Source organism: Piliocolobus tephrosceles, chromosome 13, assembly GCF_002776525.5.
Source record: "Piliocolobus tephrosceles isolate RC106 chromosome 13, ASM277652v3, whole genome shotgun sequence".
NCBI classification, from domain to species: domain Eukaryota; kingdom Metazoa; phylum Chordata; class Mammalia; order Primates; family Cercopithecidae; genus Piliocolobus; species Piliocolobus tephrosceles.
This window is the reverse complement of record NC_045446.1, coordinates 15,680,079-15,705,053: the sequence shown is the minus strand read 5'-3', so window position 1 is coordinate 15,705,053 and position 24,975 is coordinate 15,680,079. Positions and strand designations below refer to the sequence as shown.

General features: G+C 49.5%; 1 protein-coding gene across 1 annotated transcript in view; it reads left to right on the top strand.

Annotated features, from left to right (window-relative positions):
• The window catches only part of P2RX3 (purinergic receptor P2X 3), a 34,055-nt gene that overhangs the window by 5,030 nt on the left and 4,050 nt on the right, over positions 1–24,975 (top strand). Inside the window, exons 2-9 of the mRNA XM_023215610.3 lie at positions 3,103–3,238; positions 3,674–3,745; positions 3,984–4,047; positions 4,738–4,831; positions 5,194–5,271; positions 6,367–6,508; positions 7,392–7,528; positions 24,662–24,755. Of these exons, the coding sequence (XP_023071378.1) occupies positions 3,103–3,238; positions 3,674–3,745; positions 3,984–4,047; positions 4,738–4,831; positions 5,194–5,271; positions 6,367–6,508; positions 7,392–7,528; positions 24,662–24,755 (817 nt within the window). The remainder of the gene's footprint in view (positions 1–3,102; positions 3,239–3,673; positions 3,746–3,983; positions 4,048–4,737; positions 4,832–5,193; positions 5,272–6,366; positions 6,509–7,391; positions 7,529–24,661; positions 24,756–24,975) is intronic.

Here is a 24,975-nt window from a genome sequence, read left to right as displayed (position 1 = left end):
AGGGGGCCAGCATGGCCTGGCCTTGAGCTGGGACACAGCTAGAGACCTTCGAGTGAAGGGGCTGTGAGTGGTCTGGAGCCTCAGCTCCAGCTGTGTAATCCTGGTCAACTTAGCACCCGCTCTGAGCCTCAGTTTCCTCATTCACGACATGGAGGTAATAACAAAGCTGTCTCAGTAAGAACGTAGTGAAAGATCCAGTGCGAGTGCCACACTGGTTATATAATAGTAATCTGAACTCTGCATCTCCAAGTGTTCCTGGACTTCAAGGATGCAGGGCAGGGGCCTCAGAAAACCATTTCCTGAGGTCGACACGGAGAAATGTGTCTATTCTGTGGCTAGGCACGTTGAGGCTCGGTTCCAGAAGGGTGTGTTTAGACCGCGGTTTGCACTCTGCGAATGTACAGCTGCGGCCAGCAGCCATCTTAGCTGGAAGCAGAGAGCCTGGGCCCCAGACCTCACCCCCTTCACTCTGCAGGGCCCCAGGCGGTGAGCTAATAATGCACATTTGGGTTTCCTGTGACAGGCAGGCTCCCTTCTCTTCTGCTAGTACGTCATTTGGCAGATGGGATTTCTACGTGAGGCTTACTTCCTTGGGAAATCTGAATGAAACCCCTCCCCTTCCAAAAAAAGAAGAAAAGAAAAGTGCTGGGAGATAAAGCAGCACCACAAAGCCCCATCAAAGGCGGTGTTCATGAGAGCATTTTACAAGCATGCAAGTCACTCTAAGTGGTGCATTAATCAGGATGCCACCCACCTGCTATAAAGCAGCAATAGGAAAACAGGTAACGCGTTTGAAGCCATTTGCCGGTGCTGTGACTACACCCTTTTTCTCACGCTCGAGAAATCATTCAGAATTCAAGCCGGTAATACTACCAAAAAAATGATAACTATGTGAGGTAGTAGATATGATCACTAGCATGACATGATCATTCCACAAGGTACAGGCATATCAAAACACTCACACCGTCCCCTGTGAATACATGCAGTTATTATCAATAATAAATAGGGCTGGGTGTGGTGGCTCACGCCTGTAATCCCAGCACTTTGGGAGGCTAAGGCAGGCAGATCACTTGAGGCCAGGAGTTTGATACCAGCCTGGCCAACATGGAAAAACCCCATCTCTACTAAACACAAAAAAGTTAGCCGGGCATGGTGGTGCATGCCTGTATTCCCAGCTACTCAGGAGGCAGAGGTTGCAGTGAGCCGAGATCGCGCCAGTGCCTGGGTAATAGAGTGACACTCTGACTCAAATAATAATAATAAATAGTACTTATTTATCAAAAATTTAAACTTAAATTAGAATAAAAAGAAAAAAAAGATTCAAGTGAGCAAAAGAAGCCCCATGATGGAGATAATACCAAACCCTCTCACTGAAAACTGCACAAAGAGCCACTTGCAAATACCCGCTGGTGTTTGCAGTAAATAGGATTGCAGTGTCCAAACTACAAGTGACTGGGACCCCCGGTACATTCTGGGAGCTGCTGCTCTTTGCATGTCCCAACAGTAGGTGACCCCAGAGATCATTCAGTCCAACCTCCACCTGAGGAAGGGGCCTCCTCTCAGCACACCTGCCAGGTGAGCATCACGCTGTCCTGGAGTCTTCCCAGACCTGTGGCACACACGGGGTGACTTCCCGCAGCAGCCGGTTCTGGCATTGAAGTCCTCACCCACCTCCTTATAGAATCCTCAGGTCAGCCCAGCTGCTGCCTCTGCAGCTTCCCAGCCTCTAACTCCTATAGCTTTGTCTTCTCTGGGTTACACAGTCTCAACTTCCTTCCACTCACCTTCATCTGGTGTGGTTTTCCAACCTCGTGCCACCCTGGTTAGACGCAGAAAATGCCCTGACCCAGCATTTCCAAAAGCGTGCTCCTCAGTTGCACGAGAGGTCACCAGTATTTCTCCAAGACTGGCTTCTGTGGTCAAATAAGATTGGGAGACATTGAGGTTAACAAAATGTAACAGACGTATTTGTTTGTTTACATTGTATGTTTCTCAGGGAAGGAGGAGGGCTGCATGGCATTTTCTAAACGTGTTTGATGAGGTTTTCTCACCTGTCAAATGGGGACGGTGGCAGCATCTACCTCCCAGTGTGCTATCAGGAACAAACGCAATCTTGCCAAAGGCTGGAAGGGTGGGATTAAGTGAGGCTGAGCCGGGACTTGAGCCTTGAGGGCTGTGATTGGCGATTTCAAATGGAAAGGCAGGCACTTTATAGGAAAGCAGAGGCACGAGTTGACAGCAAGTATCTGCAGGCCCTACTTGCTGAAGGCAGGGAAAGTCTGAGAAGGAAGGTAGGGAAGGAAGAAGGGAAGGCCTCATCCACATGGTCCCATAATGACTTAAAGCTGCAGGAAGGAACCAGTACAGGTAAATGACCACTGGGTGGCAGCACAATCCAAGGAATAAGATCAGAAGCGTCTCCCCTCCCTCCTCCCCCAGCCTCCCACCTTCTACCCAACTCCTTTATCTGCCAGGTGAAAGCTCAGCCACTGCCCCTGCTTCCTTCTCCGTTCTCATCTGACACCTGGGCAGATGGATTCTTCCAAGCACCCAGCTCCCAAGGACCTTCATTGATTTGTTTACTGAGCTACTTTGTGTTGGGCACTTAGGGTACAGCCATGGGCCAAGGCTGGAACGCACGGGAGCAGAGGCCCGGGATCCTCTGTCCTCCTGTCTCCTGGGTGCCTGCCAGAGAAGTGGCCCCCATCAGCAGCATGGAATGACTTTGAGCCAGGCATTCTCAATGGGGCCATATGGCCCCCAAGGAGGTGAAAATTGGTTCTCACTCTTTTTATGCATAAAGCACAAATTTGCATACAGTACATAAACAGATATCTGTGATATCAAAGTTTCATGGAGGGGGGACCACTGCGGGGGAAATGTCTAGAAAGGCACCTGAGGGGTGGTAATGGGACCAAAGGTGGAGAAACGCTATTCTAAGTCAACCAAGGGCTCACTCTAGATCTCATGCCTCCAGAAGGAACTATTCGCATACCCTGCCAGGCATGGCCAAGTGTTGGCAGGAAGGTGACCTCTCCCGGTTTCTGTCTGCTGGGTCTGTGGACTCCTCTCTTTCTCTTCATTTATGCTCTCCTGCCCCAGCTGGGTTTTCTTGCACGAGAAGGCATACCAGGTACGGGACACAGCCATTGAGTCCTCGGTGGTAACCAAGGTGAAGGGCTTCGGAGTCTACGCCAACAGAGTCATGGATGTGTCTGATTATGTGACGCCACCTCAGGTATGGTCCCCTACCCAGAGAGGCATGCGGATGCCCAGGCACTGGGCAGGCTGGAGGGGAGAAAGCAGAGCAAAGAGCGCCAGTGGGATTCCCAAAGCAGAATCCATGATGTCACTGATCCAGAGGACCTCTCACCCAGCAGCTGAGAGCGGTGCGGGAGCTTGGGCCTGTGGTGCTAGGCACCACGAAAGCTGGGTTCCTCTCCAGGCTCTGCCACAACATGTAGTGCAATCAAGGACAACACACACGGGGGAAGGCGGCCATGCGGGTGGTTGCAAAGAGCCAGCTCTGCCCCTTACTAGCCCTGTGACCTTGGCCAAGTCACTAAACACAAGCCTCGCTTTCCTCGTCTGCAGAGAGGGGATATCAGTTATAGTCCCTGTCTCCCAGACTGGGACTGTTGCATGTTTTTCTCTCCCTTCTTCTCCTCCCAAGGGCACCTCGGTCTTTGTCATCATCACCAAGATGATTGTTACTGAAAACCAGATGCAAGGATTCTGCCCAGAGGTGAGGGGAGGAGACAGAGAGGTTGGATGAAGCAGGTTGAGACTGAAAATGTTGGTGGGAGTAGGACTGGTGGCAGGGAGGGGTGGAGTATAAGCAGAGGCCCTAAGTCTGGCCTTGCAGCTGGGACCCAGGACCTCCACCCTCCTGAGGCTGCTGGCTGTGGGGAGGTCATGGGAGCTGAGGGGCTCACCAGGCCGGGACAGGGTCCTTCACCAACCTGTGACCTGTCTGCCCACAGAGTGAGGAGAAATACCGCTGTGTATCAGATAGCCAGTGCGGGCCTGAGCGCTTCCCCGGCGGGGGTGAGTCCGGCCCCTTCCCCACCCCACAATCCCAAGTGTTAGCAGGACCCATGGGGGACAGCCCGTCGTTGGAGAGAGTGGGAACCAGTCTGTTCCATGTCATTCTGCTGGCATTTACAGATGCTCCCTGGGTGCCACACCCAGCAGGTGCTATAAGGTTGGCATGGCCCTTGCCCAGAGGAGTTGCTAGTCTAGGACGGTGGTGACAGACAGGGATGCTTGAAGTGGCATGTGTTGTCCAGGAGGTACAAAGGACTGTGGAGCCTGGGGGCGGGGGAGAGAGTGCTTCTGGGTGGGTGGTACCAAAAGGCTTCCTTGAGGTGGTGACATTTGGGAAGGTCCCTGAAGATGAATAGGATTTGGCAGGATAGAAGGGACTTCAAAAAGTGCATTCCAGACAGAAGGAAGAGCTGCAGCACAGACTCAGAAGCAAGGAAGGAAGAGCAAGAAGAAGAGGGGTCCTCAGGGTTGCTGAGCCTGGAAGCGCATGAAAGGAAGGCTGTCACCTCCTTTTGTCTGAGTCTGGGGCTCAGGAGAAGAAGCAGGAAAGAAATCAGCTCCCTTTTCCCTGCCCATTCTTTCCCCCCACTTGCCAGGGTCCCTGATGGGGGAAGGAAGGGACGGGGGAGGAAGGGAAGGGGGAGGAGCAAAGAGCAGGCAGCCACCCAGAAGCTGTGGCTTCCACTTTAGGGATCCTCACTGGCCGCTGCGTGAACTACAGCTCTGTGCTCCGGACCTGTGAAATCCAGGGCTGGTGCCCCACGGAGGTGGACACGGTGGAAACGTAAGGCTCCGAGACAGATGGAAGGAGACAGGCCCCCACTTCAGCTCCCCTTTGCCCGTGTGGGAGCTGTGCATCTCTGAACTTGAGGAGAGTCTGTGACTTTCCCCAGTGTTGTCCCTTCCTGGTGTGAGGGGGTGGACTCAGGCCCCGGGTAGCATCTTCCCCAGCCCACTCACTTGCCTCCTCCTCCCGCTCTGACCCTCAGGCACAGACAATCCCTTCCTATAGCCCGCTCTCAAGGCGCCCTTCATCTAAGAGCTCTCCCTTTGGAGACATCCACCAGGAAAGGTCGCCCAGGGGTGAAAGCCTCCATTTCCCCCTCTTCCTCCTGGAAAGCTAAGGCCTCCTGTGCTCACCCACAGGCCCATCATGATGGAAGCTGAGAACTTCACTATTTTCATCAAGAACAGCATCCGTTTCCCCCTCTTCAACTTTGAGAAGTGAGTCCCCACTTCTTCTCTAAAGCCAAGATGCAGGCGCCCCCAGCCCTGCCACCTTGTTTTCAGGGAAGTGGAGATGCCCCCTCGCCACCGTTCTTCCCACTTCCACTGACCCATCTCCCGGGGCTTCCATTCCCAATCTCCCAGCAGGCCTTGGCCACTGAGGATCAGGTGAACTTTGGGGTCAGTTTCTCTGCCAGCCTCCCTGCCTTGGGGCTCAGATCCAAATGGGAGTTTTGCTTAGGGTAGGAGAGGGACAACTTAGGCCTAGTCCTGGGTCGAGGATGCCTTCAACGGTTGAAACCCTTTCGGTCTCGTCCCATTTCTTTTTCCCCATATCTAGCCCATGTGTGGATATCACTTTTCTCTTAGTCAGTTCAGTCCCCCTTCATTGACTCATTAATTCCACAGCTACTCAGTGGGCATTGGCCATGTGCAGAGGGCAATGCCAGGCACTACAGAAGTGCACTAGGCCAGGCGCAGTGGCAAACGTCTGTAATCCATGCACTTTGGGAGGCCGAGATGGGTAGATCACAAGGTCAGGAGTTTGAGACCAGCCTGGCCAACATGGTGAAACCTCGTCTCTACTGAAAATACAAAAAGAAATTAGCCAGACACGGTGGCGCACGCCTGTAATCCCAGCTACCTGGGAGACTGAGGCAAGATAATCGCTTGAACGTGGGAGGCGGAGGTTGCAGTGAGCCTAGATTACGCCACTGCACTCCAGCCTGGGCAACAGACAGACTCCATCTCAAAAAAAAAAAAAAAAAAATGCACAAAGTAACCATGCATGATTCCTGCCCTCCCGAACTCCCAGCCTGGCAACTGGAGATTAGTCACCGATGTACATCACCCTGATACAAGGAAGAGGGTGATGGGGCACCAGAAAGATGCAGGGAAAGCAAAGAGGGGAGGGAGATGGCCAGGTCCAGATGAAAGCTGAGGGCTCAGATCCCCCTAGGCGTGGAGGGCTCAGATCCCCGCTAGGCGTGGAGGGCCCTGAGGCTCCGGAAGGCGGGGGGCGGGGGCGGGGAGATTGCATAAGACGATCTTCCCATGAACCCTGGGCCGACCTCTCCCTCCGCTCCTCTCCAGGGGAAACCTCCTTCCCAACCTGACAGCCAGGGACATGAAGACCTGCCGCTTCCACCCGGACAAGGACCCTTTCTGCCCCATCTTGCGGGTAGGGGACGTGGTCAAGTTTGCGGGGCAGGATTTTGCCAAACTGGCGCGCACGGTGAGGACCTAGCCATTCTTCCGCGACCCCAAACTCCCCAACTTCAGCCCTTTCCCAGATGTCAGGGCCCTTTGGCCGGCACTGGCCAGGGGCCGCCGCGAGACAGCGCCACCTGGTGGAAGCATCCCGGGCCTGCCACTGGCTTTGTGCCTGAATCCTTTCTCCTCTCCCCACGCAGAGCTGTCTTGCCCGCCCCCGCTCCCGCTGAGCCCACCTTCCTCAAGCCTCAGTTTCCCACTTCTATCTTCACACTTCACCTCAGGGAAAGGCCTTAGATCTGTGGTAATCCCTAAACGATGGGAAAGTAGACCTGTGGCCACTTTCTCCTGTGTTGTAGCTAAAGGACTGAAAATCCCAAAAATAGGACTCAGAGGCTCCAGCGTCCGCAGCCGAGCCACAGTCTTTTTTTTTTTTGAGACGTTGTCTCGCTCTGTCGCCCAGGCTGGAGTGCAGTGGCCGGATCTCGGCTCACTGCAAGCTCCGCCTCCCGGGTTCACGCCATTCTCCTGCCTCAGCCTCCCAAGTAGCTGGGACTGCAGGCGCCCGCCACCTCGCCCGACTAATTTTTGGTATTTTTAGTAGAGATGGGGTTTCACCGTGTTAGCCAGGATGGTCTCGATCTCCTAACCTCGTGATCCGCCCTCCTCGGCCTCCCAAAGTGCTGGGATTACGGGATTACAGGCCTGAGCCACCGCGCCCGGCCACCACAGCACTTCTTTACTGAGCAGCATGTGACACATCACTTTCCTTTCTCCCTGCCTCCGTCTCCCACCTGGAGGATGGGAGGAAATCATTTGTCACGACCTCCACCTCACCCCCACTCTGGCCCAGCGCAGGCAGTCGGAGGGCGAGAGGAAAACTCATACCCGGCCCCTTTCTTCAGGGAGGAGTTCTGGGCATTAAGATTGGCTGGGTGTGCGACTTGGACAAGGCCTGGAACCAGTGCATCCCCAAATACTCCTTCACCCGGCTGGACAGCGTTTCTGAGAAGAGCAGCGTGTCCCCAGGCTACAACTTCAGGTAATCCCCTATCTCCTGGGACGTCAGGAGAAGAAGGTGCGGGCTGTTCTAAAGAACTTGATTTCAAGCAGCAATTGACAAGATCCCACATCCATCCACCCACCCCCGGCCCCAAGTCCCACCTCAGGTTTCATTTCAAATCAGGAAGGACTCTCTAACAGCCATTAGGATCTAGCTGGGTGTCCTGGGAGACAGTGTCTCCTTATCACTGGAGGGGACCAAGCCAAGGATTCCTGCTGCAGGTCAGTAGTTACGAAGAGACGGCCAAGGTCTCTTGAAATGCTGGGATTCTGCGATCCTTTGCCTGTTCCTAACACTGGCCTGAAACTGTAACGTGCTTAAGTGACTTCCAGATAGGCGCATTCCCTGCCCTGGGCCTGAATTTTCTAAGGTTTCTCATTCTACAAAGTAAGGGTGATAACTTGGTATCATTTTACATTTTACAAGATGGTACTTTTGCGTTTCTGTCCACAAACATGTGTCACCAATAGCAAATTATAATTGTCATTGGCTCTTCTTCAATGCCTCTGCAAACAAGAACTCAGACCAGTCTTTAAATATCATCCCAATGGCTTTGAGACTTCAGGGATCTTTTCAGGTTTTGTTTTGTTTTGTTTCTCCGTTTTGAAGAAAGGGAGAGAGGAATCAGAGAATAAACTGTTTGGAAGCAACTGAAAGCGCTTGAACAAGCCATTGGTCTTTTCCCATCCTAATTTCCCCATCTCTGAAATGGTGATAGTACCGCTGTGATCTTCAGGATTCAATTAACCAATGTGTGAAAAGCTTCAGCTTTCTGTTTTGTTTCTCTCTTACTTTTTTTCTGAATCATTCATTTATCGATTAATCCATTAAACATATACCAATTGTCTACAACATGCTAAGGGCTGTACTCAGTTATCTTAGGTTAGTAGTTCTCAAAGTGTAGACTACAAGGTCAACACTACTTATTAAAAGTTTTATTTTCTTTTTAATTGATAAATAACAATTGTGTATATATATGGGATACAATGTGATGTTTTGATATATGTATACATTGTAGATTCCCCCCAATTTTTGAAGATCCTGAAGTTTCTGGCCGGGCCCTGTTTAAGTACACAACATTATACACTAAACAGCTTAAATAGACTAAATAGGCTGTGACCAGGGGGAAAAATACATAAGAATATATTTCTGTTACATTTGAACGTAAGAATATACATTGGAATATATTCAAATAATTGTTACTCAAATTTCCTTTGTTGAGGTGGTATTCTCTGATACAATGGCATACATAAGCCAAAAATAATCATTTCACCTTTTAAAAATGTTAATTTATAACTTAAAAAATAATTGCCCACCCCATTAAGCTTTATATTTAATAGTTTAAAATATACATGTATATTCTCTGGAAAGAAGAATCTTTAAAAATTGAAAGTACTTTCATAATCAACTCCAAACTTTAAAAAAACCATAGGAAACAACACATATTTTAAAGTAGGTTAAAAATACTGTTCGGCTCACTGGCAGAAATTGGCATATTTATTCAGTTGGTATATCACACTGAGATCAATACAAAGGATATTTGTATGGTGGCTTAAAATAGTAACATATTAATAAAATTCTCATGATCTAAAATGCAAGTTTTCATCTACATAACTTCCCTTTGGCCATTGGGAATTCTTTAATCCTCCAAATAACTCATTTGGCAGGAAAGCTTATGAAGAATGTGAATATTATAAAGACCCCCAACTACTGATATCATACAGTTTTAGAACAGCATCTCTCATCTAAAGAAAAACTGGTCTGGAGTGCTTTATCTCCAATGTATTGCACTGCAGCTGCCTTCCCTCCCTCCCCACCTGAGCACAGAAGGATGTGAGATAGACCTGGTCCTAAATAAGCTTGGAGGGTATTTGGGGAGGCAGGACAGAGTATCTCCAAAGACCCTGCCTGCGTAATACCCAGAGGCCTAAGAGAAACCACCCCCTCTTAGGATCTCAGATAATTGACTCCTCCCACAAAGCCCTCCAGGCCAGTGAAGGAGGCAAAGCTGCTTAGTTTGACCCTTGTGATTTAAGTTTCCAGAGGGCCAAAGTAGTTGCCCTGACATTGAGGATATCTGATATCTGTGGCAAGCAGAGGGCTCTGCCCAAGCCCCGCCCCTTCCAGTCCCTTCACCTGGGTGCCCACCCACCACCCTCATGTGACCCTCAAACTCCTGGCACCCAAGGCTAAGCTAAGAGCCCACGTGTGGGAGGCTGCAAAGCCGTCTTTCTGAATCCTCAAATAGGAGAGAAAGGGTCACAAAGCCAGGTTCAGTGCGGCTCACAGTGCACTTTCTATGATATAGTAAAATTTGCACTGTTTTTTAGAATCTCACCAAGCTACTTATCGGTAGAAACCATACTAGTCACCCCGTATGCAAAACGCTTTGTGTGCTTCAGCTCAGCGTTCCTTGCCCGCCCTACAAAGTAGGTGCTACAATATCCCCTGCAACTTTCCAGAGGAGAAGATGGAGTCTCACTGTTAGATAAGGTTCTCAGAGTCACAAAGCAAGCAAGAGGGGGAGCCTGGATTCAAAACATATTTCTTTGGATGATCTCCACCCCAGCCAGGAAGACTAGGGACATTTGTACTTGTTAATCCTCAGGAAAAAAGCATGCCCATGTGGTCGACACTTTCATCCCTGCTTAAAAACAAAGCATCCAAGTTCCAGGGAGATTTAAAGACTAGCAGACGCTGGCGGTGCAATTCATAGCCTGGCCTTTTGTCTCCCAAACAAATTCATTTGCCGCTCCCTCCAACAGAGGCAGACTTTTCAACACCCCTACTGTTGCCGTTTGCTCTGGAGGGAATGGAATTATTCAGCCAAGATTCGGCCTTGTTTGAATCTGCTAACTAAGACATCCAGAGGCAGCTAGAGATTCACATTTCCATCACTAATTACATTCGCAGCTCTCTTCCAAATGTCACTCCCCCCGCCCCTACTTTTGTAGCTCTTTGCCTGCAGAATCAGAGATTTTGAGAATTTATAGCTGTTGAAGTTCCCTTGCAGTCCCCCAAAGTAAGGCAGGTCACTTTACAGATGAGAAAGCAGAAGTTCCAAAGGGGGCATCTTAGAGTAGCCTCAGAGGTCATTGGATCTCAACTCCTAATTTGACCCTTGTGATTTAAAAGAGTTTATAGAGGGCCCATGTCATCACCCTGACATTGGGGGATACCTGATATCCGTGGCAAGCAGTGGCCCGCTCCAGTCATTGGAAAGGTGACCTCAAATTGAGCCAAAATGTTCTCCCTTCAACTCCTCCCCAGTGTACTTGGTGCTGTCCATGCAAATTCATCTTTATTTCTGTGATCACCTAAAGATTCTGTTCTTCCCCTACCTGAAATTTAGTGGAGAGATTTTATTTTCACTCCTTGGTCTGTTCTGCGTGGCTAAAGACTCTGTGGGCTGCTTTAACTTAGTATTTTTATGAAGCCTCTTTCCAAGCATATTGAGATTGCAGTCGGTGGGGTCATCTGGATTTCTAGCAGACAAAGTGCAGCAATGTCTAAAAATAAGAACTGTTGAAAGTCGCCAGTTCAGTGGTGCACAAGTGAAAGGCGCTCTCAGCAGAGCCCTGCAGCTCTTCAGGAGGCTCTCTTCTCTTTTCTCTGTTGGCGAGATTTCTGAGGCCCGGGTAGACCTCGATTCACAGGAACAGGACTTTAACCAGAGTACTATGTTTCCCAAAGTCCTGGAAGCAGGTGATGGGGTGTGTGTGTGTGTGCGCGCGCGCACATGTGAGTTCGTGAGAGTGGGTGTATTTGTTAGTGGGTGAATGTGTGAGGCTGAGAGTGTGTCTGTGTGTGTGTGCGTGAGTGTATAGGCATTGATGGTGCAATGACAGATTAAAAATACTGTATCCGTCAGGGTCCCCGCAGGAAACAGATGGCACATTCTAACTGGGTAATCTGAGGAGAGTTTAATAAAGGGACTGTTTCAAAGGTGTGGGCAGAGAGTACGGAAACCACACAGGATAGTGCAGTACCAGGGCCAGAAACAGGACACCAGTTACCACCCAGGTCTGAAGAGGCGAGGAGAGGAAGCAGTGACAGGAACATGGAGACGGACAGAGCTGTGAGCAGAGGACAGCCTGACATGTGGCTGTGACTCGGGAGAGCCTCACCGGAAGCCAGAGCTGAGGCAAAGCGGCCCACTGAGGCAGCCCAGGGCAGGGTGAGGAAGGGAGGAGCGTGGACCAGAGGGGCAACTGCAGAGATGTCCAGGACAAGTGCTAACGACTTTCATCTGTGACATCACAGCCCTTCCTTAGCTCTCAGAGGTCTCCAACTGCTTTATGTCCCCGATGAAAGCGGGGAAGATGCATCAAAGGAAGACGCACGTATTCACAGACATGAGAAAATTCATAGGCAAGTTATCTTCTTAAAGGATATTTTATTTCTTCTTTCTTTTTTTTTTGAGACAGAGTCTTGTTCTGTTGCCCAGGCTAGTGTGTGCAGTAACACAGTCTCTGCTCACTGCAGCCTCCACCTCCCAGGTTGATGCAATTCCCCTGCCTCAGCCTCCCCAGTAGCTGGGATTACAGGCGCCCACGACCACGCCCAGCTATTTTTTGTGTTTTTAGTAGAGACGGGATTTCACCATGTTGGCCAGGCTGGTCTCCTGACCTCAAGTAATCCACCCACCTTGGCCTCCCAAAGTGCTGGGATTATAGGCGTGAGCTACCACGCCTGGCCAAGTTATTTCATTTCTACAAATAAGATATAAATACATTCTCGGAGAAATAAATCCAAGCAATACTGTTATATACAGAGTAATGACATGGGAAGTCCCCTTCATTCTCTAGGCCTGCACCCTTTGCAGGGAGTTAACATCTGGGACAGTTTAATGAGTTTCCTTCCAGTTCTTATTCTATGCGTTGATATTTATACAGCATAAAATTCCAAGACTTTGAGGCCCTCTAAAAGCCCATCCCGTAGCCAGGTGTGGAGGCTCCCGCCTGTAATCCCAGCACTTTGGGAGGCTGAGGCGAGAGGATCCCTTGAAGCCAGGAGTTCGAGACCAGCCTCGGCAGCAATAGCAAGACTCCTTCTCTATAAAAATAAGATTTAAAATTCTAAAAAATAAATAATAAATGAAAGCCTATCCCTGCACCTCAGATTAAGAGCCCCAGAGTTAAGTTTGCGAAGCCCTTTCACACCTATTTTTGACAGGATTCACAGCTCACCATCTTTCCCCACCCCCCAAGGTAGGCTCAGAAAGATTTTGAAACTTGCCTGAGATTATACAGCCTAATTAAGAGGCACATCAGAACTCAAACCCAGGGATTTGATCTATATCCATGGCTTCCAGCATACCTTGCGCCATCGCATGGCTTGCAAAAAAGGGAAAAAAAAATAGCCGTAAGAGACATACCCGGTGGTGATGGCTGGTGTGATTGACGGGAGAGAATCGAAACAGTGCATTTCAAAATGCCTGATTTCTTGTTTCTCCTCTGAGAGTTCCTAAGACAGCTTTGCTACTAAAAGGCAACGCAGTTTTGGATTTCCTCTTGGTGTCTGGGACAAAAAAACACTTGTTCAGCTGCTAGATGTTCCTGGTGCGGTAGGTGTTTCTAGTGATCGTTTCATGTTGGAAATGTACCCACAGCAGCTTTCATGAAGCTCGGAGATTTGGCGCCTGTCCTGCTTCCAGGCAAAAACGTGTGGATCAGCAAGATCTTAGGCCAATTGACAGAGACAGAATCGAAGTGCACCCTTGGCTTTGATCATTCTCTCTACAATCTGGATTTTTCTCTTTCCAAAAGCCATAGAATATGTGTTAAAAGCAGCCAGCACCATCATTTCCACAGAAACACTTGAAGGCCCTCTTCCATGGGAAGTGTACTTGCTTGAATTCTCCATAATCCATTTTCTTCTTCATCTTTTTTAGGTTTCAGTGGAAGTGATGCAATTAGAGTGATCCTGGATTTAGACAGCCCTTTATCATGTTCATGCCTACCCTATTCTCACAGCAACCAGTATTATTCATAAAAAATACTAGCTAACACTCATTGAACACTTACCAGTGAGCTAGAGAATTAGCAGATGCTCTGTGTGGATTATCTTGTTGACCCTGAAGAGGGAACATTTTGAAGCCAGGAGCGGTGGCTCACACCTGTAATAATCCCAGCACTTTGGGAGGCCAAGGTGGGCGGATCACGAGTTCAGGAGTTTGAGGCCACCCTGGCCAACATAGAGAAACCCCGTCTCTACTAAAAAAAAAAAAAAATTAGCCAGGCATGGTGGCATGCACCTGTAATCTCAGCTACTCAGGAAGCTGAGGCAGGACAATCTCTTGAACCCAGAGACGGAGGTTGCAGTGTGCTGAGATGTCACCACTGCACTCCAGCCTGGGCGACAGAGTGAGACTCTGTCAAAAATAAAAAAATAAAAAAAGATGTAACAGCTCAAGAGAACATTTTAGAACTGGATACCTGAGCTCAGGGGTTTCATCTACCTGCCCAAGGCCACACAGCTCCTACTGCTGGTGCCAGAATTCAAACCCTAGCAGCCAGAATTCAAACCCTGTGCTTGCAACCACAAGTAGGACCAGTATGGTAACTCCCATTCTACAGATGAGGAAACTGAGGCCAAAAAGATCCCTCTCGGGAGCAGACAGCGAGTAACCTGGCTCTCAGGTACATCTTCTGGCTCCAGGTCTGTTGATCTTTCCCTACCTTATTAATTAAAGATAAATTAATAGTAATGCATTTTTAAAAGATCAACAAGAAGCATTTTTTTTTTTTTAATGTCTGCCTTTGAGGTTGATTGAGTGCCTGGAATATGAATAAATAAGTATGGCTTTGGGCCCTTCTCTAAGGAGAAGAGTTCCAGCCTGTTCTAAGGATGTTGCCCCACCCTGAAGCAAAGAGTCTGCCAGGAGATATTTCCTATCAGTATGAAATCAACTGTAAAAGTGTATTTCAGCTGGCAAAATTACTTCCCACCAGGCAAAGCTTTGCTGAGAACACCACCACTTTCACTTAGAAACCCAAATTCCAGGCCCAAGTTTTCCCTTGCAAGTCAAACCTGGCTCCCGCAAGTTTGTTGCTGTTTTTCCTGCTGCTGTAACAGTTACGTGTCCCTGCTTTAAGAAGGAATTTCCACCACTCCATGAGAGGATGGATCATTTCTAAACAGATGTCTGAGAGCTTCCAAGGGATTTGTACATCGTGATAAAAAACCCTTCTCCATTCAGCAAACGTTTATTGACTGCTGACGACTGCAAATGTCAGCTCAGCATGGGGAAGTACTTCTAACAGTTAGAGCTATCCAGAGCTAAATTTGGGCTGCTTCTACAGGTAGTAAGTTTCCTTGCACTGAATGTATTCAGGCATCGGCAGGGAAACCCTTTGTAGATAATGCAGGGAGAACTTTGAAGGTCTCTTTCAACTTCCAGATTATATCACATGCTGGGCTTTGTGGTGAACGCAGACATGAACCAGACCAGTTCCTAGAATCAAGCAAGTTTTAATATAGTGATGATAAACTTGAATCCAAATAACAAAAATGCTTATACAAAAAAAAAATTATTTTGTGCTGGGGCAAGCTGAGGATAGTCAAGATGAAGCAGAGGTAAAGCAGAAGGAGCCCAGGCTCTGGGCTACAGTTCAGGCCTTGCTGTACATCCTGGATGTGATGTAAAGCACATCTCATCGCCTCTGTGGGCCTCAGTTTCCGCCTCTGTAAAATGGGCTGGTTAAAGATGATGATCTTTTAGGCTCCTTCAAACTCTAAAAGTCTGAATCAAACGTGTGTGGGTGTGTGAGGAAGGGCTGCGGAAATTTGGGCTGCTGAAGCATGCACTATTATTTATAGACCTATCACAATCACATTGGAATGGAGCTGCAGCCCTGCCCTGCAGAAGCGCATCTGACAAATGATTTATTATGGTAATTGACGTTTGTACTTACTCATTCTTTATCTATTGCTGGTAATGCCACAAGGGAGCACACGCACACACACATGCACGCACAACATCCCAGCACTATTAGGCCTCAAAATCATGCGATTGAGTCCTGCGTTAGAGGTGTCCTGTCTGATCACAGCTAGGGGTGTCTCAGTGAAGGCCCCGGAGGGAAAGCACATTCAGCTGGGGTTTGGGAAGAAATTTACGCAACAGGGACCAGCATGGGAGTCGAGGCACTCGGGGAAGCCGTCACCATTGTAGACCTGCCGCCCCTGCGCGGGGGCAGTGGGAGCCTGGGTTTGAGCTGGGGTACCTGACAGGAGCAACGGTCAAAGTGACACAGCCACAGGCGAAATCAAGGCAGAGCAGGGAAGCGGCGAGCGGATACATACCCCATCCCCTTCTTCCCACCCTTGGGTCCTCTGCCAGTGCTGCCCATTGACCAAATTCCCCAGAAACCAGCGGGGAGGAAGCCAGGGAATGTGGGCTGCAGAGGTCCACCTGCAGGGCTCCCCAGACCACAGACTGGCTCCCGGGGCAAGTGCAGAGTTTTCGGCCCACCAGGCAACCATTGCCGCTTCCCTTCAAGGGTCTGGGCTCCAGCGGCCCTTCCAGCCGCGCCTGTCAGAGGAGCCCCCGACCCTGACAACTCCAGCCCTGCCTGTGCCTCTGGGGCCGCTTTCCCCTTTTCCAGCTCGGCACTGGCAGCTGTTCGGGCTCTGTTCTTTCCTCTGATGCCTATGGCATCATCACAGTCACAGCCATGCTGTGCTTTCTCCACAGCTGAGTGTTTTCACAGATACCAGCTTAACAAGCTCCCTGCCCACTGAGGCTGCAATGAACTCCTTTTGGCTCCTCTCTTAGGGGGGCCGTAGGGGTAGGCAAGGGTTTTGGAGTCAAGCAGCCAGATTTCAGATCCTAGCTGTGCCCTTTGCAGGCAGAGTAGCCAATGGAGCATGTCTGTGCCTTTCCCCAGCCTGTAAAATCAGGAATGTTGCCTAATGACCAGTACACAATATTAATAGAAAGCTGTGTGCTAGGTACTGCTAGGTACTGTGCTCAACCTTCACATTCCAGAGTCATTTTATCCTCTAGGCAACCCTACAGCTACTGCTCTCATCTCCATTTTACAGATGGAAAAACAGACTCAGAGAGGTAATTCACCAAAGGTCATATAAACTAGGTGGTATAGCCAGGATTCAGGCCCAGGACTATCTCATTTCAAAGTCCCTAAGCCGCCAGCTACCTCGTTCAGTTGCTGTGAGTCCTGAATGAAACAACAGGTGTGGAAGCCTCTAGCCTAGTGCCTAGCAGGAGTAACTGTCCTGCATATATTTTCCTACTGTTTCCCCCATTGCCCCCATCGAGAGGCTGGCTCCCACCAGTGGCACCCACTTTCCCACCTACCTCGTTGCCGAATCTAACCGTGTTCTGCTGGGGAGAGAAATAGCCTGTTGTTACCACCTTATGCTAGCTCCACCTGCAGAATTAGGAGCATTTGGGGAAACCAGCGAAAGCAGGTGGGAGCCCTGAGGACAACCTAGCTAAACTCAATCTTTGAGATGTCAAGAATCCCAGAAGTTCATTTATTCTTCTAGCAAGCATTTACTCAACCCCCTACTGTGGGCATTAGGCCTTTGAGCAAACAGAGACAGTGAGATATGAGGTCAGGCGCGGTGGCTCATGCCTGTAATCCCAGCGCTTTGGGAGGCCAACGTCAGCGGATCACGAGGTCAGGAGATGGAGACCATCCTGGCCAACATGGTGAAACCCTGTCTCTGCTGGAAAAAAAAAAATACAAAAAATTAGCTGGGCATGGTGGTGCACACCTGCAATCTCAGTGACTCAGGAGGCTGAGGCAGGAGAATCACTTGAACCTGGCAGGTGGCGGTTGCAGTGAGCCGAGATCGTGCCACTGCATACTCCAGCCTGGCGACAGAGCGAGACTCTGTCTCAAAAAAAAAAAAAAGAAAGAAAGAAAGAAACAGTGAGATATGGCTAATAGTCCACAGTCCATAGTCCAAATTATTAGCTATAGTCTGGTGTGGCAGATACTGTAGTAGAGGCCTGAATCCTAATAGAGACAGAAAAGGCAGCCCAGGGGGATGTCCCAGTCTCAGCTCATAGCCCTGGTTTGTAGCATTTGCTGGATTTCTGTGAGGTAAATACTCCAGGATGGTCAATTTCAAGCTACCAGGGTGAAGTCACTAAACGTGGAATTGGGAAGAGATGCACACAATTGGCTGCCAACTGGGGCGCGTGGACCCAGCCGCTGCCACTTCCATCTGCCTCTACCCACCAGCCCACCAACCCTCTTCCAGCTGCTTCAGAAACACCATGTTCTTTCCCATGAGAGGGCCTGCAGTTCCCTCAGCCAGGAAAGCGGCCCCCACCTCTGGCCTTCTTGCCCTTTTAACTCTCCATCCTTCAAGCCCCAACTTGAGGGTCACTTTCTTTTTTTTTTTTTTTTAATTTTAAGTTCGGAGATACATGTGCAGGATGTGCAGGTTTGTTACATAGGTAAACGTGTGCCATGGTGGCTTGTTGCATCTATCAACCCATCACCTAGGTATTAAGTCCTGCGTGCATTAGCTATTTATCCTGATGCTCTCCCTCCCCTCACACTCCCAACAGGCTCCAGTGTGTGTTGTTCCCCTCCCTGTGTCCATGTGTTCTCATTGTTCAGCTCCCACTTATGAATGATAACATGCGGTATTTGGTTTTCTGTTCTTGTGTTAGTTTGCTGAGGATGATGGCTTCCAGCTTCATCCATGTCCCTGCAAAGGTCATGATCTCATTCCTTTTCATGGCTGCATAGTATTCCATGGTATATACGTACCACATTTTCTTTATCCAGTCTATCATTGATGGGCATTTGGGTTGATTCCGTGTCTTTGCTATTGTGAACAGTTCTGCAATAAACATGCATGCTTGTATCTTTATAATAGAATGATTTATATTCCTTTGGTTATATACCCAGTAATGGGATTGCTGGATTAAATGGTATTTCTGGTTTCAGGGTCCTTTTCACATGAAGCCTTGCCTAACCCCCAGCCTAGGTCAGACATCTAACCATGCTCATAGAATGGCACTCCTCTCCTTCCCAGCCCTTCCTTATATCTGATTTTAGCTACTTATGGGCTTGTGTGGTTAATTAGTATTTCTCCCCTTCTCATGACAGCAGAGCTTGGCAAGGTATCAGCAGTACCTGAAACAGTATCTGGCACAGAGTAGGTGTGCTCCAAATATTTGTTGAATGCTAAAAGAACGAGAGGCCATCTGAGCTGGGCCCTAATGGATGAATTGGAGTCTGCACGGTGACAAAGGGAGGCAAGAGGAACAGCATGAGGGAAATCATGGACGTCTGTGTCTGTGGGATGTGTTCAGGAAATGCAGGAAGGCAGGTAGTCTGGTGTGGCTGGAACTTGAGTGTGTGGCAGGAAGAAGAGCCTGCAGATAATACAGGTGGACTGGGCCAGGTTGGGAGGGGCCAAGGTATTAAATAGTGCTGTCATTCTCACCAACCCCAATCCTAACCAAGAAAAAAAAAGTGATCTGGTAAGAACCAGAGGACTTGGGGGAAATAAGCCTTGGGCATGGTGTATGTAGCTGAGCCATTCCCCTTTTTAGATGAGGAGGCTACAGGGTCCTTCTGTACTGACACTGTGTGGCCCCCCAGGCTTCCTGTTCTGCTCCCAGCCAGGGATTCTGGGTATGGAGACCCACCTAGCAAATGCAAAAAGATGCCCCAGCTGGAGAACAAAATTGGTTATGACCTAACAGAAATCAGGCAACAAAAGAACAGTGTAGAATGCTGGCTAAGAGTGTGGGTCCGACAACTAGACTGCTTGGGTTCGAATCCCAGCTTCACTCACTGTTGGTTTTGTGACCTTAGACAAGTTGCTTCACCTCTCTGATCTGATTCCTCAGCTGTGACATGGGAATAGCAACAGTACTTAAATGCAGTGGGGTGGTTGTGAGCATTAAATGAGCTAATAAGCATAAAGCACGTAGCACAGTGTCTGGTCACAGAGGAGCACTCAGTAGATGCTGGCTGTCATTATTACTAATATCATTATCTACAGGAGCCAGGAGAGTGTAATGATCAAAGTCAGTGTAGATATTGTTTCATTTTATCTTTATGCTAGGATAAGAAAGGGACGTGTTTTAAGCACTGGCTATATATGGACTCTCTCAACTCATCCTCCTCAGAGCTCTTTTTCCTCCCATTTTTCAGTTGAAGTAAAACACTCAGAGAAGTCGAGTGACTTTCCCAAGATCAAGAAGCTAATTCACAACAGCCACAGCACCACACCCAGATCCTCTAGGGCCTCCTTAGAGGGTTTACTCCTGGGATGTAGCATCAAGGGACTGTGCCCTCTGTCTAATCCTGAGTAACTCTCCGACTTCAGCTCTTTCTTTGTCCCTTGGCAAATTACATCTCTCGCCCATGAAATTCTGGGAGTTTGTAACAGTCAGGGTTAGTATTGCTAGTTGTTATAACAAACAAACCCCTCATTTCAGTGACTTAATATGAAGGTGGATGTCTTGCCTAGGGCACAGTGCACTGTGGGCCAGTGGGGGTGGGGAACTCCACGCAGTCATTCAGGGCTCTAGGCTCCTGCCATCTTGACTCAGCCTCTCTAGAGTCTCAGAGTCCTCTCCTGACTCCTGAGCAACTGGCCGTCAGGTGAGGAAAGGGAAGACGTAGAAGGTACACTGCTCTAAACCACCTCAGTCCAGAGGGAACAGACCTCACTGCCATTCACATTTCACTGGCAAAAACTAGTCACGGGGCCGCAGCTAAATGCAGGGGACTGGGAAATGTGGTCTAATCATCCGCAAAGAGAGGAGATAACCAGACCCTGGTGACCAATGAGCCGTCTCTGCCACAGGGGTGGGCCGATTCTGTGATCCCCGTCAGCCACAGAAGAGTGCAGAAGCTGGGACTCCTGGGTTACCCCTCCTGTCTGCAGCCTGGGCCCACACTCCCTGAGCTCTATTCCTCCTCCCTCCACCCGGGAAGAGAACCAGTCCCTGCCAACCCTCCTCAGAGGGTGGGTGGTTGGTGAGATAATGATCTTACCATGCTTACTGCCTCTTGGAAGGCAGGTGCTGGAGAAAAACCAAGTCCGCTTTGATTTTTCTCCCTGTTCCCTTCACATTCCTTCCCAGGATAAATTTAGCCAGCCCTCACTTTGAACGGCAGTGCCCAGGATACGACTTTTTGTTCTCCAAGTCGGTGTCACTGTCGGAGCCGTTTTCATGGTTGCAGCTTTCGGCCAGCAGTGAAGATTTCAGGATCACAGGCCCAGCCTCTGCCCTAGCCAAACATCTGTGACCCAGCCTCTTGCCCCTGCCCACTACCCATGGGTATGAGAAGCCAAATCTCTGAGACAAGGGCCTTGAATTCTCCAGTGACGTGAGACAGAACACAGTATTTAGAAGGCTTTGAGATCTCGCACAAGGGCTGCGTTATCCTTAACAGCCTCCAAGAGCTCAGAGGCAGGACGGTTCAAGGGGCATGAACTTTGGAGGCATCAGTATGGATTAGAATCCCAGCTCTGGCAAGTTACCTTCTCACCTGTCTCCTCATCTGTACAATGGGTCAACAACAGTGTAGTCTTCATGAGATTAGTGGAGATGCTTATATGAAGGAACCACCTATATTGCTGGTGCTCTATTAACAGCGGGCATGGAGACAGTGATGCTCTGTACTTACCTTCAGGACAATCTGAAAGCCACAGTAAGGACTTCCTGGAGCCTTCTGCCCACTCCAGATACTTCTTTTGCAAACTTCTTTAAAATATCCTGAGAGTCCTCCTTGAAGAATGTATGTTCTTAGACCCTGTCGTCTTTATAGAAATGACGTCCTCTCTTGTGTCCATCCTATTATTCTCCTTTTGCTGCACCCTGAATTCATTCTGTTTTGCCTTGGTTGTGAAGCTTCCTCCACCACCTAGACTTGAACTTAGCGTCATTTTAAAGCTGGTTTAGCCCCTCCCCTCTTTCCCTGACCTCCAAGCCCTCTTCCAGCTAAGTGGTTGCACTTCTTTCTGCTGCCTTCTCAGGGTCACTCTCATTCTTACTCTGGGTCTTACTCTTTCTTGGGCTCTTCTTGCCTCCCCTGCCTCTCCCTCAGCTGTGCAGCCCAAAAGGAAACACCTTCCCAGGTCAGGCTCCCCTGGAAACCATTTTTTCACTGAGTTGTTCTTAGCCTTACTCGAGCAACAGGTACATCACTCAGGCACACCAGCTCTGCTCCTGCCCACGCACAGGCAGAGAGAAAATGTGTCACCCATTCTCCTGTGCTCCCTCCTGACCCAGATAAAGCTCTCTAGGACTGAACTTGCTCCTCGGTAAAGTGGGAGTGGTCAGGGTAGGTGTCCTGAGGGGCAACAGTGGGTGGTCCCACAGGGGTGATTGAATAAAGAGACTATACACAAAGGTGCATTCGAGGTAAAGGGAAGGGAACTAACCAGGCCAGTGAAGGGCCTCTGTGCTGGCAATGAGGCCAGGCTGCTACTACCTAGGCTGGCGGGAGCGAAGAGAGGAGCAATTCCCAGAACCTGAAAAAATGCCCAGGCTGCCCAGCCACCTCAGTGCCCTGGTCTTTCTTTTTCCCTGCCCTCTGATCTCCTGTCAGTGCCTTCCATTGGCTGAACCCACCTGGAAATGGAGGCCAAAGCAGTCTTTGCAGACCAGGCTCTCAGGGCCCAGAACTGGGCACAGAAGGGACAGAGAATGGGTGTGGAGGAGCAGACAGAGTCTCTAAAACAAGAATCTCAATGATGTCCGCGTTTACCCTGTCTCACCAACAGACCTCCTAGTGGGGCATGAGCACACCTGTGCTTATAGACATGGAAACAGACACCCTGAAGGCTAAGGAACCCCAGAGGCCACATTAACAAGTGGGGGAGCCAGGATTTAGATTCATTTCTGCCTGATTCCAGAGTGCCCCACTGCCAGATGGCAGCCAGAGCAGATAGCGGCAGCCGTTTTCCTTCCCCATCACAAGTTATCTTCCTCCCATGCCTGTAATCCCTCCATGATTGATTCACTTGGATTGAGCATTTCCTTGTCTCTGCTGTACAGGTTCAAATGCAAATATCCCTGTCAGGAGCATCACGTCAATCACTGAACACTTTCAGGGACTCAGTTTCTCAGACCCCTGGTGGGAGAGGCCTGGGAATCTGTGGGGACCGGAGACACTGAGAGAGAACAATAACCCTACAAGGCTAAGGAGCTTCTTGGCCCTTTTGTTCCCTTGATGTCACTTAATCCTCACCACTTTCCAAGGTTACTGGCATCGGAAACCCATTTTACAACTGTGGGACAGTAGCCCAAAGAGATGACACGTTCCTAATGTTAGAGTTTGGCCCGTGATGGGCAGAGCCACACAGCAGAAAGTGCACTGGCTTTAGAAGCCAAAAGACTGATGCGATTTGAATCCCAAACCCAACGCTTCACTAACTGCAAAACCACAGGCAGATCTCCTCCCTACCATAGGCATCTGCAAAATGGGGCTCTGAACACTCACCTCTGTGTTGAACACTAACCCCTGTTTGTGGTGAGAATGAAATGGGATCATTTTCCGAAATCCCCAGCACAGTTCATGGCACCCAGAAGCCAAGGCAGACAAGGTGCAGGGGTCAAAGTCTTGGACTTGGGCAAAGCTAGTGCTGAGCTCACCAGCTGGTGAACTCAGCACCAGCTCTGGGTGACCCCAGACAAGTCACCTCAACCCCTCAGAGCCTCGTTTGAAAAACAGAGCAATCACATGCCTATCTATAATCATCCGCTTTCCGTTGCTTCTAACAAATACCTGAATCTGGGTAATTTATAAAGAAAAGGAATTTATTTCTTCATGTATAGAGGCTGAGAAGTCCAAGGCTGTGGAGCCAGCCGCCTCTGATGAGTCTTCCTACTGGTGGGGACTGCAGTCTCGGGCGCAGGGTGTCACGTGGAGCAGGGCTGAGTGTACTAATGTGATAGCTCAGATCTCTCTTCCTCTTCTTACACACCCACCAGTTCCCCTCCCGTGATAGCACATTAATCCATTAATCCATGAATGGATTAATCCATCCACGAGGGCAGAGCCCGCAGTGTCCAATCGCCTCTTAAAGGCCCCACCTGTCAATACTGCCACATTGGAGATTAAGTTTCAACGTGAGTTTTGGATGAGGACATTCAAACCATAGCACTATCCCAAAGGTTTTTTGCAGGGGTGAAATGAGACAAGAAGTCTGAAAGCGCCTTTAAAAACTGCTCTATAAATGTTAACAACAATGGCCAACATCAGCGAGTGTTTCCTGAGTGCTTACCGTGTTCCAGGCACTGTCTACACCCCTGACGTGTGTGGTTTCACTCAGTTCTCATGGCAGCCTTATGAAGCAGGACTTTTGTGTATTATTCCCACCTGCAAATGAGGAAATTGAGTCTCAGAGATGTTAAGTAACTGGCCCAACGTTGCACAGTCAGTAAGCGGCAGAGCCAGGCTTTGAGCCCAAATAAACAGAGTGAGCTGGGCTCTGGGAGACCCAGACAAATGGAACTGAAGAAGCTTGGAGTCTAGCAGTGGCTCAAACTTTCTAACACATCAGAATCACTGATGGAAATTATTTAAAAGGCAAGTTCTGGCCGGGCATGGTGGCTCACGCCTGTAATCCCAGCACAGGCCGAGGCAGGTGGATCATTTGAGGTCAGGAGTTCAAGACCAGACTGGCCAACACGGTGAAACCCCATCTCCACTAAAAATACAATAATTAGCCAGGGATGGTGGCGCGTGCCTGTAATCCCAGCTACTCGGGAAGCTGAGGCAGGAGAATCGCTTAAACCCAGAAGGCAGAGGTTTCAGTGAGCCGAGATCGCACCGCTGCACTGCAGCCTGTATATATTTTGAGACTCTGTCTCAAAAATATAAAAATAAATAAAAGGCAAGTTCTTGGGCTGCACCCACAGAGATGCTGATTCTGTGGGTTCCGGGTGGAGCTCAGGAATCTGCTTTTATAAGAAGCCCCCAAGATGATGCTTGTGCGAGGGGTCAGCTAACCACACAGGGAGGGGCGTGGCAGGTGTCTCAGAAACCGTCGGTAAGGGTTGCTCAGTGAGCAAAGACACAGGGCTCTGGAGGACCCGGAAGGTTCAGGCGGGAGAGAAAGGAGCCCACAGAGGGACCCATCTCTGCCTCTGACCTCCAGGTTTGCCAAGTACTACAAAATGGAGAACGGCAGCGAGTACCGCACCCTCCTGAAGGCTTTTGGCATCCGCTTCGACGTGCTGGTGTACGGGAATGTGAGTCCATGGGCCAGGCAGATGGGGTGGACCGGGGAGGCAGCCCGGACCACCTCTGGGTTCTGAAGAAGCTCCTCTAGGGGGCAGGGATCTGCTGCTGGCCAGCTTTGACACCCTCAGCGGGTCACTCTCCCATCGATTCACCTGTGCCGTGAAGGGGAGGGACCTACTGATCCATGAAGCAGGTCTGGCTCCACGTGCAGCCTCAGGCCTCACCCCC